The sequence below is a fragment of the Phacochoerus africanus genome, chromosome X, assembly GCF_016906955.1.
Source record: "Phacochoerus africanus isolate WHEZ1 chromosome X, ROS_Pafr_v1, whole genome shotgun sequence".
NCBI lineage: Eukaryota > Metazoa > Chordata > Mammalia > Artiodactyla > Suidae > Phacochoerus > Phacochoerus africanus.
In genome coordinates, this window is record NC_062560.1 from 114378252 (window position 1) to 114396074 (window position 17823).

At 40.0% G+C, this 17823-nt stretch overlaps 1 protein-coding gene across 5 annotated transcripts in view; it reads left to right on the forward strand.

Moving 5' to 3' along the window:
* The first annotated feature begins 987 nt into the window (after positions 1 to 987).
* Positions 988 to 17823, forward strand: part of PHF6 (PHD finger protein 6) — a 54074-nt gene continuing 37238 nt past the window's right edge. For 4 of the 5 annotated variants that reach the window (XM_047764756.1, XM_047764757.1, XM_047764753.1 and 1 more), the window contains exons 1-3: positions 988 to 1150; positions 5125 to 5308; positions 5549 to 5650. In XM_047764756.1, the coding sequence (XP_047620712.1) occupies positions 5171 to 5308; positions 5549 to 5650 (240 nt within the window). In that variant the 5' untranslated portion in view covers positions 988 to 1150; positions 5125 to 5170. The remainder of the gene's footprint in view (positions 1151 to 5124; positions 5309 to 5548; positions 5651 to 17823) is intronic. The other variant, XM_047764758.1, reaches the window with a different exon arrangement.

Consider the following 17823-nt stretch of genomic DNA (forward strand, 5'->3'; position numbering starts at 1 on the left):
AACCACTGGCTTGCAGTCTGTGAGCCCAGCAGAAAAATAACAAAAGCTGGCCCTCACTTAGAGCATACTATGTGCCCAAACATTTTTCTGTGATTTACATATATTAACGCATTTCTGGAAACATCCATTTTGGATGTGTTGAAACTGAGGGACAGGGAGGTAATGCAACGTGCTCAAGGTCATAGACCGAGAAGTGGAGGAGCTGAGATTCAAACCCAAGCAGTCTGGCTTCATACATCAAAGAGGAAAGCACTCAGTTTAGGTGTCGAGTTTACCTGTACGAATTATGAATAAAATCACTTATCTCTCCTGATTACGAAAATCTCATAATTTATAGAAGGCCTGTTACACGCCAGGGACGCTAATACACGGTTTACTTGCACTGTCTCATTTCTTCCTCACAATAAACCCGTGAGGTACTGTTCTCTCTCCTTATTTTAAAGACACACACGACTTTAAGGCACAGAGATGAAAACCGACTCGCCCAAAGATTGAAACCCAGGCAGACTGACTCCACTACAAGCTTCTCAGTGTTTCCTGGCAGTAAAATGAGAGAACGGAGGACCTCAAAGGGATGCCACGAGAGTACAATGAAATAATGGATGTGAAAAGGCCTCGGTGAACAAGTGCAAGGGATCAGGCCTACCCACTTGAATCACTGTCGAAAACTGGCTACCCGGGCCCCTGGCCAACGGTTTCGAGCCCCAACCCAGCCCCTTCTCCGCCCAACCCACGGCGATATCTTTGAATCTCTTTCTCTATCTCCTCGGCTCCTGCCCCCAAACACTGGGTTGAGGGGCGGACCGGAGAATAGAAGGTACGCGCGCGAGCAGGAGGCGGGGCCTGCCGCCCCGAGCCGTACCGGGGGTGGCTTCTGCACATGCGTCGTGGCTCTGCGGCTTCAGCTGCCCCCTCGCTGCAGCCAATCAGAGCCCGCGGCGCGCTCGAGACGTATTAACGCTCTGTGAGTCGTTGCGTGCGAGGGGGGCGACGTAAGGGCGCTCCGCGAGCCCGTCTCTCCTCGAATGAAAGGAAACAACCTCCGGCGACAGAGCCCCGCTCCCAGGCGCTGCTGGAGAACCGAGACCGACTTCTTTCTCTTTCCCCTCATTGGCGCTTCTCGCCTGCCGTTCGCCTCTGGGCCCCGCCGGTGAGTCCCCACGGTACCCTGGGGCCCCCTATTCTCTGCCCGGCGGGAGAAGACAAGGAGGATGGCGGTGGCCAGGCCGCCGCCCCTGCCCGTTGTTAAGGGGGACTCTTGGTGGTCTCGCTTTATTGTCAGGGACCCCAGAAGCGCCGCTCATTGAAGGCGCTTAGCAGAGAGGCTGCGGAGAAAAGTGCTGCGGAGCCACCAAGGGAGAGGTTAGGCTTTAGGCTAGACTTCGGGGGAGGGGGCGCAACATTTACGGAGGAAAAAAAATACTGGGAATTTTTAGTCTTGGCCATCGCTTAGGACATATTTGGGAAGGAGGGAGACTCCCAGTTTGGGAAGAGTGAGAAGAATTGTTAGGGTGGCAGGAAGGTTAGCCTTACGGAATAAGGAAAAACTCCAGGGTGGGGGGAATTAGGGGTGAAACTGAGATAGGAAGCGAAGACTGTTAGAGGGCGAACTCCTGGGGGGAGGAGGATTAAGGAAAGTGTAGGGTGATATTTCCCTGGATCCAGGAGGATTGGCAAAGGACAATTAGGGGACCCTGACTTTACGACCGAAAGGAACCTGCTAAAGTGTTTTAGAGGAAGATAGTTTTTGCGAGTTTACCTAGCTCTTGATTAGAGGGAGATCTTGGAGTCTAGTGTATATTGAGGAGTAAATAACGGAGAGGATCTGGTACGTTATGTGTACCATCCTTTATTATATGGACGAACAGTACGGCATTCTTTTGAAATTTCTTCGTTTCGATATTCTGCGTGGAAGTTGAAAAACCCTTTATTTTCGAAAAAGCTTCCCTCTTCGTCGGCTTACTACGTAATATCAGGTCTTATTCATACACTTCAAATCCTTTCTCTACGCTTGGGTTTGAAACAACTGGAAAATTCCTTCAGTTTCCTTTTGAATAACCGCAAAAAGCAGTGCGAAGCATGTAATAATATCGTGCAGCCAAATTCAGGTGCCCTTCCGGTTCATCTCTTATTCGTTTATTTCTCTCCAGTGTAACTTTCCTGACAGAAATACTGCCTCTTGGATCGTGTTTATATGTTTTGGTCTGTATATTTCAGCTTGCTTGCGTGGGGAATTGTTTGATCTTCCGAAACTGCAATTTTTGTTTTGTTTTGTTTTTCTGTAAAAATGGTCTTTCAGATACCAGCCATTGAATGAGCTCTCGAGTTGGCTCTTGAATGCTCTCCTTGATGTTTCAGGTTATTTCCACCGTGGTGCTTTACAGCATCTTGGAAAATCGGAAATGCACTGATTGCTTCAGCCTGACTAATCGGGCTTTTATTTATGCATTTTTTTTCAAATGTTTGAATGATGTTTCTGACGCTGTTATCTTTGCCTCTTTATTTCTGTTTTGTAATATTATCCATAATGCTGCGTTTCTTTTAAGGAAAAGCTTTCATTGTTGGGTGAAAGCATCAAAGTTTGATCTCTGCCTGCCCTGAAAAACCTTTTAGACCAAAATTAAAATGCCTTATACTGTATGGATCATTATGAACCTCTTAATACTGGTCCTTGGAATGCCCTTATTCCTCTAAAGGAGAGACCACAAATGTGACAGCAATAGATAAAAATCTGTATTTTTATGATAAAGACATTTTTGCTAGGAGTCATTGTTTCCATGATGTTCGCCACTTCATGTTTTACAAGGAGACTGTAAAAAAATTAGCAAGATATGCACAGATGCATTATTTGAATTTTAGTGGAAAAATCCATTTAGTCATTGCACGTTGGGGAAAGTTTTTAATTGGTTTGATGCACTTTGTGTGCATTTTGTTCACCTTACAAATTACGTTTAAACTGGTAACAGAAAAAGATACACTAGGATATTTTTGAATGCAAAATAAAGTGTACCTTTTTTTTCTCTTTTAGATTTTGGCGTCTTTGATATCTAGAAAAGTAGGTTCTTAAAATTAGGATGAGAAATTTACCTGTGTATAAAATGGAAAGAGGCAGGATTCAATGTAGGTAGGATTTGGGGTGGGGGGGGGCACCATTTTCAGAATTAATTTCAAGAATGAAAAGCGATTTTCTAATCTAGGAATTTACTTCGTCTTAAGCTGGTTTTATAGCTTATGCTAGGGTTGTACAGAAATTACACATTAAGATGTCTGTATAGATCGGATTCATAATGTGCCATCCTTTCAACTAGCCAAGTATGACCGGGAGAAATGCTGAATACACTACAGTGCTTTTAGAGTGCTTACTGTTCATTGCGTAGTAGTGAAGAAAGCTAATTTAGAACTCAAATAGCAAATTTTGGTGCTATTTATGAATTTTGGTGTTTTGCATATTTAATTCTAAAGGTTTTGGCAGCTATATTCTTGATAAAGCAACTGAACACATATTTGCTTGAGCAAATGCAAACACACTTCCCCTTTTGTTTCTTTTGTTTCTCTGTTATGTTCTTTTTTTTTTTTTTTCTTTAATCCTAAAAGTATTTGCTGCCTGTTTTCAATCAGTTTCACGGTTTATAGCCAGTGCTATGAATACAGTATTGTTGTAAAGTATCTGATGCCATTTGGAAGAGTGAGGTATTTAAAATTGTAGATACATTAAGAGTTTGTTAAACCCATCAATGCAGAGACTGTCAGAACATTTGAAGTTCCATTAAAGAGAAAAACCGAGATATAAGTTGATGGAGAAGACGTGTTTCTTTGTGGCTTCCTGTGAAATTTTAAGTATCTGCATTTTTACATTGGAAAGCACTGAATGGTTTGCATCTACCACCTTGCTAGTGTCCAGCTGCTGCTGCTGCCGTTGGTGAACAAGTGCTTCTCAGAAAGCAACAGTATGGTAGTAGTGAATCCATTTTTTCAACACAATGTTATGAAAATGTTCAAATATAGAGAAGAGTGGAAAGAATTTAGTAAATTTTAAGACAGAAATTTGAGATTTTATTGATTGTCATGTGTGTTGTGGTAACCTGGATCCCAGGCTGCTTAGTTATGTTGATTTGAGAAAATCGCACAATTTAAATAACTGATTTTACATCTGTTTAGATTCTTCTGAAGAATCCATGTTGAGATTGATGATCTAAATCTGAAACCTTCCATGTTAGAGCTTTTCTTCCCTTTTTTTGTTTGACTATACTAAGATAATTATAATTTGAGTAAATTTAAGGCTCATTCAGAAAAATTTTCCTTTCTTTATACAGTATTACTAATTTAAGTAGGAAAGTAACTACATTTAGAACACCACTGTCAGTTTGTAACTTTAATAAGCAAGCAGACTTTTGGAGTGAATCTCAGAGTCAGATAATATAGTTGTTTTTTTATAAATAATTGGTTCCTAAAGTCTATTTTTTTTATAGAGTGGTATAAAGCTTAATTTTTCTTTTCTTGCAAAAGGAGTACAACAGCAAAATTAATAAAGATGTATACATGATTTTTTAAACTTGAAAATAATTCAAGTTTTAAAAATAAGTATTCCAAAGTCATGGTTATATAAATACATGTCTTATTCATTGTATCATCAATATGGGTACTTTAAGGAACTTTGCAATTATAGGATTCTGTTCACTCTGGATATTGTGTAGTTCTCTTAGTAGTTTTTGGTCTGCTCTTAGATGCATACATAATTCTTTGTCTCCTTGAAGGGGCACCTAGCTATACATGAAAAATATTTTTCATTAATTATGCTAGCAGATGATCATTTTAAAATCACATATTGTTCATGTTTTATTTATCCATGTAGGAATAGTTCTAATTATTTCACGTCCCTTAATTTGAGAGCAGTTTGTTTCTCAGTTACTTCGTTAACTTATCTTTATGCATACACAATACATATTTTTTAAATTATAGAAGCATCTTATGTTTCAAAACTAATTTGTCTATACTAAATAGCTATTTTAAAATGCATATATTAAAACCTAGGTCAAATATATGAAAAAATAAATTTATATGACCACATGTAAACTGATTTTAAAACAAAATTAACCATTTTGTTGCGCTTCTTATTCTCTGTAGCATTTCTTGAGGCATAAAGTGGCATTCTAAAGGCAATTTAAAAATCATGTCAAGCTCAGTTGAACAGAAAAAAGGGCCTACAAGACAGCGCAAATGTGGCTTTTGTAAGTCAAATAGAGACAAGGAATGTGGACAGTTACTAATATCTGAAAACCAGAAGGTGGCAGCACATCACAAGTGCATGGTAAGTACTGCTGGCAGCTGCCAAGAGACTGAAACCTTGAGAATCTTGACAATGGCTCTTCCTAAATACTGAAAGCAAAAAACAAACCAACAGCAGCAAAACCCAGTTAAATGTCCAAGAAGTGGTTGCTCACTAATGCTATGCCATTTTTTACTTGATTATTTCTTTTAAATTTAACATCTTACGTTTCACTGTAATTTGTTCATATGTGAACCTTAATTTTTTTAATGTAATTTATAGCTCTTTTCATCTGCTCTGGTGTCATCACACTCTGATAACGAAAGTCTTGGTGGATTTTCTATTGAAGATGTCCAAAAGGAAATTAAAAGAGGCACGAAGCTGGTAAGTTAGTATTTCTGCCTCTTGAGAATAAAACTTACTTTAAGCTCATTAAGGAGGAAATTGCTTATTTTAGAGTGTATTGCATTATTAACTGAGTATATGCTTTTTTAATTGCAGTCTTATTTTTTTCATCAAATCAGCAAATTGTGAGGCTGGGTTTAACTTATTTGCCAATCAACAAAAAAGGAGTGAATCAATATTTATATTATCTAATTTTTTTTCTTTTCAAAGAGAATTCAAAATCTTCTTGGAGGCTTTGTTGACGTAGAAAACAGGCAGCTTGCTTTATTTGAATGTTTTATGTGTTAAAGTCGTCATTCAAGTATATTTTCATAATTAAAATTCTGATACGTTTTCATTTTCCATGATAAAGTAATTGTGACCCTTACAAATGAAGATGGCAGAACCCTTTCAACAGGAAAATGTTAGCAGTTGCTAAACAACGTAATTAACTATAGCACACAGCTATACAACACAGCATTTATGATTTTGGATAACTTTTAGTGAATTTTACAGTTTTTTTCTGAAGCTAAGCTAGTGTAACGACCCTGCAGTTTTCTCCTCTACCAGGTCACCAGTTTGGCAAGATGCTATATTGCTCTGTTGGAAAAGTCCTCAGTTGATATTTGATACACTATGGTTTACACTGAAACAATTTTTTTTTTCTTTTCTTGGTTATTTTTCTCCTCTGAGTTCTGTATTGAAATTACATCTGTAGCATCACTGTCAAGTGTTCATCGTTTTAAAACAGGTTTGGGAGAATATCTATGTGTCTTCTTAGGCACGAACTTATATTTCACAAAGAACCTGATGGGAAGGGGGCTATCATTGTGATATCAGGAATAACCTATTTTGAAAAGTAGTCAGTTTTCTAGTATTACGTTAAGAAAAAAATACGAAGAAGTTCAAAGAGAGCATTTGAGGTTTGTTTTCGGATCGTCTCAAGCTCTAGAATCAGTATTGGCACAAATGGGAATGCAGAGGTCAACCCGTTTCTGTTGTAGTGAGACCTTAACTGGGAAGATGTTTATCTTCCTCACCCCCCAAACCGTAGATAGCAAGAGAATGCTCCATTTTTTAAATGTGATTTTAAAAAAATGGGGGTTTTAGATTTCTTCATGTTACTGTGGCATGCTGATTTTTGAGAACCAGAGCAGTATGTTTTTATTTCCTAATCGTTAAAAACAAATTTGGATACAAAGGAAGAATTTCTGTTTACTTGAAACTAGTCATACTGTAACCCTTAGCACCTCATTATTTATTCCTTTGCATTATGAATACTCCTGGAAAATTCTTCTACATCTGACTTGTTAGCATTGCTATTTGACATGGCTGCTCCAGTCAGAACAGGAGCAGTTTTGATCCTTAGTGTTACTGTGTTATTAACAAATGCAGTGCCTAGTTTTACACAAAGCAGCAGCATACATCTGGCAGTATCGCTAAATTTAATGGAGATTTAATTTATTTAGACCTGTTTGTGCAGAAAGCATCAGCACTTTGTACAGATTTCACTATTATAACTTTTTTTGGATTCATTTTTAATGGTATGGTGTAGGGAGTTGATATTTTTTTCCCCAAGTGTAGTGAGTTATAAATAACTAAACTTGTTTCTTGATCTAGGGATTAGAACAAGATTAGAGGTTAAAACCACAAGCTATAGTCACGGCCGTGGATTTGAATCCCAGCTCTCTCACTGACTAGCTGGGTGACCCGAGGCAAGTTATTTACTTCTCTACGCCATATTTTCTTCACCTGCCAGAAGGAGATAATGACAGCCCTTGCCTCCCAGGGATATGGTGAGAATTAGAGACTATGCAGGACTTAACATGGTGCCTGGCACGTGGTTAAGACTTGATAAATGGTAGCCCCCATTGTAGTTACTGTTCATAAGTAATAATAAGGTCCTGCTAATATTGTTGTAAGCTAATGAAAAGCATCCTGGGTGGGGAAGTCATAAAGCCTGGTTTTTAAATAACTCTGCCACTTTAGACAAGTCATTAACTTACTTGTATTTTCACCAACAGTAAATGGATAATGCTATATCACTGCTTCCTAAACAGTGATGTTGCATAACTAAAAAGTGCTATAAAAGATATAAAGAGTTACTTAGGAAAGGTATTTTGAAGCCATTTTGAGGCTGTGGGCATCCAGCATTGAGGAATAGTGGCAGAAGGAACTTCTGAGCTTCGGTATATAATTTTGCCTCTTTTCCTTCTTTTAAAATGTCAGAATTTAAATAATTTACATAGGGGCTAGGACTAGAGTAGCATTTATATATTCTTTAAAATTTTTTTTTTTCGGTCTCTTTGCCTTTTCTAGGGCTGCTTCCGCGGCATATGGAGGTTCCCAGGCTAGGAGTCTAATCGGAGCTGTAGCCACCGGCCTACGCCAGGGCCACAGCAACGCGGGATCTGAGCTGCGTCTGTGACCTACACCACAGCTCACGGCAACGCCAGATCATCAACCCACGGAGCAAGGCCAGGGATCGAACCCGCAACCTCATGGTTCCTAGTCGGATTCGTTAACCACTGAGCCACGGCAGGAACTCCATATGTTTAATTTTGAAATAATTTTTAAGTTTCCTTTTAGCCTTTAGTTTTGCTCTATGTCGTTTTTGCATGAAGTACTATTAAGTAATCAAAACTCCAGATTTCAGTTTTCCTCTTTACTTTTCCCTGTGTAGATTTGTCTAAGCAATAAAAGGGCCATAAATCAAATAGAAAGGGGGGGAAAAAGTGCAGAGCTTCATGTAAATGGGTAGACTACATGTAAACTAGGTAAATCAACTTCCCTCATTGACTTTTAAAGACATTTTCTCCTGCGAGTCTGTTCACTCTGGCTCCTGTCCATCTCGATTTCTAGGTGAATACCCATTGAAAGTCATCGAAAACAGGAGTGCTGGTCCGTGGGTGCTTTTAAGACAGGTTCCAGTCTGTATCTCATGCTGGCTCCAGAGGTTCTCATTTGCCCCCAGAGAAAAGTAGAAGAGGCTGGGGTTTGAGGTGAAAATATATAGGCGGCCAAATGGGTCAGAGTCTTAAGAGGATGGGCAGTCACAGAGGAGCAGGCGCTCCAGGTGGCAGGTTTCTGTGTTCTTGCTGCTGTAGGCCATTTTCCAAGGTTTTCATGTCACCCATAAAGATCGGGGGAGGAAAGCACGAACACATTCATCCCCTTTACGCACCAAGATGGACCAAAAGACCTTTGCCACCTTACTAAGGTTTTTATAATTCGAGACGCTGCTTTTGCAGTTCAGGAAGAGCTATGTTTTTCCAGGATGATTTCTGGTTCCTGTTGAATCCATATGTGGAGACACCACATCTGTACCATCTACTCTTATTCTCCAGCCATCTAGCCAAGAAAGGCACATTTCAAAGTAAAATTATGCGTTATCATTGCCGTTTTCATTTGGTTTAAGGAGACACCTGCGAGGAGACTGTTTGAAGAATGTACTCTTGCCGGCTGCAGCTAGGTGGTGAGATTGTTAAGAGTATCCACAGCAGATAGTCGCTGTTGTCATTGGTACCTGTGTCAGATGTATCACAGACTCAGAACAGAAGGCTTTGAGAAGGCTGTTTAATCTGTTTTCCTTCCCCTGCGGCAGGATGACTGACAAGCCATGCGACATAGTTTTTTTGTCTGCCTTATTTTTAAGTATATCAAGAAATTGTGATTCTACCCAAGCAACCTGAAACAGGACCAGTATTATATAACACTCTTCCCAGTTGAGAAATTCATCCTTGTATATAACTCAAGTATCTCAATTTAAAGTCATTTATTCCAGGTCTATCTCCTTCCGTTAAAGGAAGTATTTGATTTTCTTATACTAAAAATGAGAAGTCCTTCATATACTTGATGACTGTTCCTCAGGTCATTCCTAAACTTTCCCTTTTTCAAATTTTACTCACATGTCTTAAAAAATCCTCGGGACATGTTCCTACCTTTTCCAGTAGCAGAAATAGCTAACATTTATTGAACACCAAATATGTGCTAGGACTATGTACCTTAAATACAGGATCCTTTTTAATTCTCACGGTCATACTTTGAGATAGGAGGTATGTCATTCATTCTCACTTTGCAGATTAGGAAACTGAGGCTCAGAGAAGTTAGGTAACCAGACTGTGGTCATATAGCTTAGTAAGTGGAAGAGCTGAACTTTGAATCCAGGGACAGTGAACTCCAAAGCCAGCATTCTGAACCACTGGGTTATACTTGACTGCCTTTTAAGCCACCCAGCCAAAAATCACATTTTAAAAGATGTCATGATCAGGAGTTCCCGTCGTGGCACAGTGGTTAACGAATCCGACTAGGAACCATGAGGTTGCGGGTTCGGTCCCTGCCCTTGCTCAGTGGGTTGACGATCCGGTGTTGCCGTGAGCTGTGGTGTAGGTTGCAGACGCGGCTCGGATCCCGCGTTGCTGTGGCTCTGGCGTAGGCCGGTGGCTGCAGCTCCGGTTAGACCCCTAGCCTGGGAACCTCCATATGCCCTGGGAAGCAGCCCTAGAAAAGGCAAAAAGACGAAAAAAAAGATGTAATGATTAGAGCTTAGTAGTTTTCTAATAAAGATGGAAATAGTACTGAATTTAGGACATAATAGATTCCTATTAAGATATTCTGTTACTAGCATTGTTAGTTTTTAGGACAACAATCTTATATCCATGCTATGTAGGAATATGCCAAGTCTCTATTACCCTCAAAATATTATTTTTTTGTAACTTCTGAAAATAAAAAGACCAATTCTGCATAGTCTTTACTTTGTTGTTTACCCAGTACCGGTACCAGTGGAGTGCTTGACACCCCAGAGAACAGCATGTCTGGTTTTGAGAATACTTCATCTAGGTATTGGGCATGCCATCCATCTGCATATACGACCGTTTGTAGATACACCTTTTTCTGCTCTGTGGGAGAAGTCTTGTCAGTTTAGGTAACTAAGACTGCTTCCTAGAGATGGTAAGTTTAAAAAAAGATGATGAGTCCACAAAACAGGTTAATTGTACCAGAATGGGTCATTGAGACTGGCAGTCATGGATTAGAATTGAGAAAGGTGGGATGCCTGCAGAGTCTTTAAGCATTAGATGGGGATTTTGACTCAAATGGGAGGGGAGGGGCAAAGCAGGATTTTTTCAGGAGACAAGTGATGCACAGTAGTCACTGGGGAGAATGAAATGTAACAGTGGCAGCGTATTTGTCTGCTGTGCATAGATGTCCTGCAGGCATCTTAAAGTCAGCCTGTCTGCACCAGCAGTCATCATCTCCCTGGCCTGAAACCTGATTCTTCTTCTGAATACTTTACCTTCAGTTCTTCCTTCTTCTGAATCCGTCCCATGGATTCTGTTTCTGGGGTGTCTTGGCCTTCTTTTCTTTCTTACTGTGACCCTGTATCCACTTGCTCTTCCCATCCTTCCACCATACTGCTGGCAATGACTCGATCTCTACCTTTCAGACCTAATCTCACTCCCAACTCCAGTGCTTTACTGATTCCTTACTGCCTACAAAATAATATCCAGAGGCCTCAGGCTGCCTTTCAGAAGCCGTACCTTAACCTGCCTTTTCCTTATCTCATCCCGTCTCCTCTTGGTTTCCCACACATCCTCTGCTTGTCTTCATTGCCATGCATTATTGATGTTGTTTATCTACCAGCTGCCTCTTAAAAGTTGTGTTTTTGAGTCCAACTCAATTGACTTCACCTCTATTGTAGAGTTTATGCGTTGTTTTTGCCGCATTTGCGGAGGCCATTCTTCTCCACTGTGTTGTGAACTCCGGGAGAGCGCAGACTATTCTCTTTGCCTCGCACAGGACTAAAGCGGGGGAAACTCATGGAAAACACTTAGCACGGTGCTTGACATCTCATTTGTGCTCAGTAGTACTCTAGTAAGTGGACGCTTGTTAATTGTTGGCTGAGTTTGAAGGAGAGAAGAGCTTCAGTTGGATAATAGTGTGAAGTTTTAATAATGGGCTAGGCGTAAATTGACCAGGGAAGTAATAGTATAGCATAAAATTCCTCTGTTTTGGTTAATCAGTGTTTTAGTGTTATTTGCAGCTCTAGCGGTTTGAAGATGAGAGAAATCTAAAGGGAAAAATCAGGTTGGTTATTTGTTCGGGATGGTGGAGAGCTGTGTTTGCCTCAAACGAGAAGGTTTTCGTGTTTCTTCAATCTTCTCTCTCCCAGTAGGGTGTGATTTTTGTAGTTTTCCTTAGGTGTTATATTTGTCAAGGCCTCCATCTAGACTCTAAAGATCATCTCTTTGCCCTTTTATCAGATACTTAATTGAACGCCTTCTTTGTACCAAGCACAGTGCTGGACACTTTGTACAGTCATGAATGCATGTAGTTTAGCCGTAGAAGTATATTGTGAATGCCACAGGGCACCTGGGAAAGAGGACTCTAACCAGTTCTACCTGAGAAGTCCAAAGACTTCATAGAAAGGGACATTTGAAATGTGTCCCATTGGGAAAACGGTGCTGTAGAAGTGAAAGGGGGAAGAGTTTCAAGGAGGAGACATACTTTTTTTTTTTTTTTTTTTTAATCTTTTTAGGGCTGCACCCGAAGCATATGGAGGTTCCCAGGCTAGGGGTCGAATCAGAGCTGCAGCTGCCGGCCTACGCCACAGCCACAGCAACGCCAGACTCAAGCCATGTCTGCAACCTACACCACAGCTCATGGCAACGTCACATCCTTAACCCACTGAGCAAGGCCAGGGATCGAACCCGCATCCTCATGGATACTAGGCAGGTTAGGTACCACTGAGCCACAGCGGGAACTCCAGGAGGAAGTACTTTTGACAAGTATTAATATTTGATGCCTGTGCTATTTAAAGTAGTGTGTGTGTGGCTCATTAAGCATTCAGTAAGAGTAAAATGGACCACCCAAAGTGTATAGAATGCTACTACTGCTTACTACATACAAAGAAGCAGAGGATGCCAGGTGATTAATGGCCCTACTAAATCCTTAGAGCAGTTGGTACTTAACCAACTATTAAATCAGAAAGCAGGGGGCAGTTACAGAGAGGTATCTTTTGAAAAAGGTTCCCAAGCGATTTTTGATGAACACTCTCGATTCCGGACCGTTGGCTTGGGACAGGGTTGGCACAGTTTGTGTAGAGGATCAGATAATAAGCATTTAAGGTTTTGCCGGCCAAACTTTTTCAGTTACAGTCACAGATGGTACACAACAAAGTGAGTATGTCTGTGTTCCAATAAAACTTTATGAAAACAGGTGATGGGCTGAATTGGCCTTGTAGGACCTTTGCCTTAGAGTATTTTGGGGGGAAAACGGGTAAATTTTTTCCTGAAGATTTGTTAACTGGCCTCATTGTTATCTGTGTAACTTTTACAAGTGTACATACATCACGAATGTATTTGTATAAATGTGAATTTTTTTGAAAGTTTGGATTATAGCATGCAGATTAGTTTTAATGTGTGCAGATATTTTACGTGTCATTTATATAAAATGAACTTTGTTTTACTTTGGAGGTGATAAAGGAGAAGGAATGTAAGACCGAAAAGAAACTAAGGCTAATGATGGAGAAAATCAGGTCTTTCGACTATTACTGAAAGTTCACGGCTTTTTCCCTTTGCCTTCATTTAGTACTTCTTTGTAATTGAGAATGCTGCAAATGTATGCCATTATATAATTACTAATGACTTATTTGTGCTAATGGAAGAGAACCCAAACCAATAATATAAAAGAATCTATGGTTTGTGGGGGGCAGTCTTGTTACTTATTTGACCATGGATGTATATTTGGTGTTCGTCACAGATGAAGTATAGCAAGCAAGCAGCACGGCAGTTTAAGGGTACCCTCAGCATGAAAGACCTGCATCTCGGAAGAGCTTAAACATAAAGAGCTGAGCTTGGAAAATCTGTCTGAATCTTTCAGATGGATAAAGAAACTTTAAAAGCTCCAGTAAGAGAATTATATTCCTCATCAATGGTGATTCATAAATTTGGATGGAGCTGAAATCTGTGATATTGAGAACAAGGTCAGGAGATGGTTAAGGAAGAGCTTGGTAGGCTTACTTATTTAGCTCCTTGGCCTCTGATTTCCAAAAGAGCTCTGAAATGATTTACCCAGTAACTGCTTAGATTTAGTCTGTTACTCTAGTTAAAAAAACACAAGTACTTTTCAGTGGCCCTGTTTTTTAAGAAGCACTTGGAATTTAAGGTTCTAATATATCAAGTCACTTTTCTTTTTTTAATCAAAAACATTATCTTTTACTTGTCTTAATTTTCAAGTCCCTTGTCAAAGACTTTAACAACTTTCAGATTTCATTTTTGCTTCCTAGCTTTCCATTTAAATCTAATTATTTTATTATATAACCCTTATTATTATTTTGTTTTTATGAGACCTTCTTCAAAATGCTATAAATATATTTTTTAAATTATAGCTTTCAGATAAACCAGAAACAGTTGTCAGTTATGTTCTACCCTTCTAGGCAGTGGTAATTTTTTTAGGGGTTTTTAAGAAATAGGTTGGAAAACATCAGCTAAACATAGTTCAGAGGTTACTCTGTTTTCTAACTATGTTGGAGACATGAGATATTAGTATATATAAAGTAATGAATCTGGAGTTAGGAGCATTTTTTAGGGAACTCTGAAAATTTGTCCCAGCCGCACTGTCCTGCTTTCTAGTTTATACTGGAGGTAGCGTTTTCTGTGATTAAAAACAATACACAAAACAAACAAACACTGGCATAAGGTAAACTGCTCTCACTTTTTGTCTCATGTCTCCTGCGTAAAGACCCTATTGCCAACTCCAAATGCTTTTGGTATTTTTTCTCTGCCTAGAGACTCTTTGTGAAACCTCTCGCATTCTCTGTGTATTTGGAGTTTTCTTGGAGCAGGGGCCTTGAAAGTAGTAACTACTTGGCCATGAGAATTTCTGTCTGTACACCGTGGTCCGTTACTGACATGCATGGTAGATACTCAGCAGTTAAGCTGGACGAAGCTACGTCCTAGAGAGCTCTTCCTCCTCTGGTTCCGTTTGGCTGTCTGGCCTTCTGAGCCCAGCCTCCTCTGTCTGTCTGTCCTAGGACTTGGCAGTCTCATTTGTTTTGCGTGATGTCTGCCTGTGGTCTTAGTTGAGTTTTCCCCACGCTCTCCCCACTGCTACTAAGAAAGCAGTATTTTTTCCTTTTATGACTTAAGACTTCTTCCTTTTGCAAGGTGAATTTCAGTCCTAGCCTATAGTTCAGTTGACTGAGGAGCAGGTATGTGCCAGCCTCTGGCTCCTGTGGGACTTGAGTTAAGTCATAGTCCTTTCAGTTCCTTTTGTCTCCTCTCATGTGTGACTTAGTTCCTCTTTCTCCTGGGGATCAGCTCCTTGAGACTCTGCTTCTGTGGCACAACTTAATCTCAACATAGTAGAGCTTCCCAGACAGTAGAACCCTGGTTACCAGGGGCAAGAGGGGTGGGGAAAGTGGGAGATGATCAGAAGGGACAAAGTTGCGGTTCTGAAGGATGAGTAAGTCTAGAGATCTGCCCTAGGGCATGATGAATATCGTCAATAACACTCTCTGGTAGCCTGGCAATTTGCTGAGAGTAGATTTCTAGTTGCTTGTACTACATGCACCAAAAGATGGTAACTGTGTGAAGAGATGTGTATGTTAATCAGCTCAACTGTAGCTGTCATTTCACTATATGAGTATTAAAATAGCACGCTGCACACCTTAAATGTATGTAGTTTTTATTAAAAAATTTTAAGAGCGTGATATGTAGACATCTGTAAGAGGATGAGGTCTCTTTTTCTAATCTCCCTGTTTTGGAAGAAGTAATTGATTATTGAAATTTATTAGGTCTACTGGGTAGCAAACTGAATAGAGGAGTAAAAGTAAAAAAAAGAAATCGCTAACAAAGAAATTTTCACCTGTGTCTTTTTTTTTTTTTTTTTGGCTGTACTTGCGGCATGAAAAAGTTCCCAGGCCAGGGATGGAACCCATGCCACAGCAGTGCCCTGGGCCTCTTCAGTGACCACACCGGTCCTTAACCCACTGAGCCACATAGGAACTCCCTCACCCTTATTTTAAAAACTTGGAATCTGGGTATAGTCAGGATAAGCTGAGAATTGACGTTTATACCTATATTTGAAGATAGGAAATTAGCCCTCCACAGAATATTTGACATGTGGGACAGACCTTTTTTCAGGGGGGAAGGAGTCCGCCACTGTCCTTAACAAACATGTTCCTGTCAGGTTAACTTTCATCTCCCTACATTTGAGAGAGCCCTGGCTATGGTGCAGGGGGGCGTTAAGTGGCAGCTGACAGTCATTCTGCTGAGGGCCCAGTAGGGACTGTGACAGAGTGGAGGGCACATAAATGTTTTGTGTAAAGAGGATAAGGTCACTCAGGTCTAACCAACTGGCGCCTTGCTCTATTCTACTTTTTTTTTTTAATAGAAGTCCTCTTTGTTCTATTTTATTTTCCATAAAAGAAAGTTTTTAAAAGAAACCGTCTATCTAGTTTCCCAACTTCTTTAATTTTCTTTTTATTTCTGCTTCTCAACTTTGTTTCTAAACAGGGCTAATCTTTTCCCCCAAGTATTCCTGCCTATGCTCATTCTGTGCCCCTTCAACTGGTTTGTTCTCCATTTCACCTTTGCAAATCAGACTTGTAAAATATTTTTAGATGTACTTGAAGATAACTATGTCAAAACTGCAGCTATTAGAAACATGAACGAGAAAGAATATGCCATATGCTATTGGCATCTTCAATAACAGCGTAAGCTTAAAATCAGATTAATTGAGCACTTCGTGGTAAGACACAGTGTTAATTTCCCCAAAACTTAATCTAGAAACAATTGACGGATAAGATCTATACATTTATAAAGATCATTAGCCATACAAGGTAAAAGCCAAAATGAATACTCTAAGTCCCATGGAAGTTCAAGGAGAAAATATAATTTCAGGGGTTGGAATATAGCAGTGATACCTTGAAGATAACAGTAGTGCTCCTGCTCTGTATTCATAGGTACACAAGCAGGTATATTCATTTTTATCATGGAGAATGTTTTGCTACTTTCTTAGTACCTTGCCAGAATTTCCTGCTTGTGTATGCGTGCTGCATCAAATAGATCTTATAAATTCTAATTAAGAGAAATTCCTGGAGTTCTTACCGTGGTGCAGAGGGTTAAGGATCCAGCATTGTCTCTGTGGCAGCTCAGGTCACTGCTATGGCTCAGATGCAATCCCTGACCCAGGAACTTCTGTATGTAGAGGGTGTGGCCAAGAGGGGGAGAGAGAGAGACCTACTTCTAACCTTGGGGAGAATCTTCCACTCTCTGAAAATATTTTTAGTATATCTTCCTCTTTCTTTTCTTCCTTGAACAAAACTGAAAATAAAGGTGTGAAAATAAGCATTTTTTTAAAAGCTCATTTAAAAAAATTTTTATTTGTCCTGTGTTGCTGTAGTTAGTTACTTTATACTTTGAACTGGCTTGAATTTATAACCTGCCAAAACAGGTTTTATATATATATATATATGTATTTTGTCTTTTTTGTCTTTCCAGGGTCGCACCCGTGGCATATGGAGGTTCCCAGGCTAAGGGTCAAATTGGAGCTATAGCCGCCGGCCGACCCCACAGCCACAGCAACGCGGGATCCAAGCCGCGTCTGTGACCTACACCACAGCTCACGGCCACGCTGGATCCTTAACCTGTTGAGCAAGGCCAGGGATTGAACCCGCACCCTTATGGTTCCTAATCGGATTCGTTAACCACTGAGCCATGACGGGAACTCCGGGTTTTGATATATTTTTGACATCTGGTTTTCTTCTCATTCTCAGTAAACTGAGAGGTGGGCTTGTGAGAGATGCAAGCAGGCAGGCATGGGAGCTCTGGCCCCAGTGGTTTTTAAAGAATTGTTTGTATATCACAGTCATTTGCACATTGTAGAAAAATCAGAAAATATAGGAAATTAAGAAAAAGAAAACAGCCACACAGAGATAGCCACTCAGCATTTTGCTGTGTTTACTTCCACCTCTTTTCAGAGAACGTATGTTATAAACATAATTGGGGTCATTGAAGGTTTTTCACTTGTTTTCCACAGGTGATTTTACATTTTGGGCTGTTCTCAGTACTTCTGCAGTGAACATGATTGCATATGAATCATTTAAGTCTGATTTATTTTGTAGATTACTAGAAGGAAAATTACTGGATCAGAGAACAGAAACTTTTCAAAAG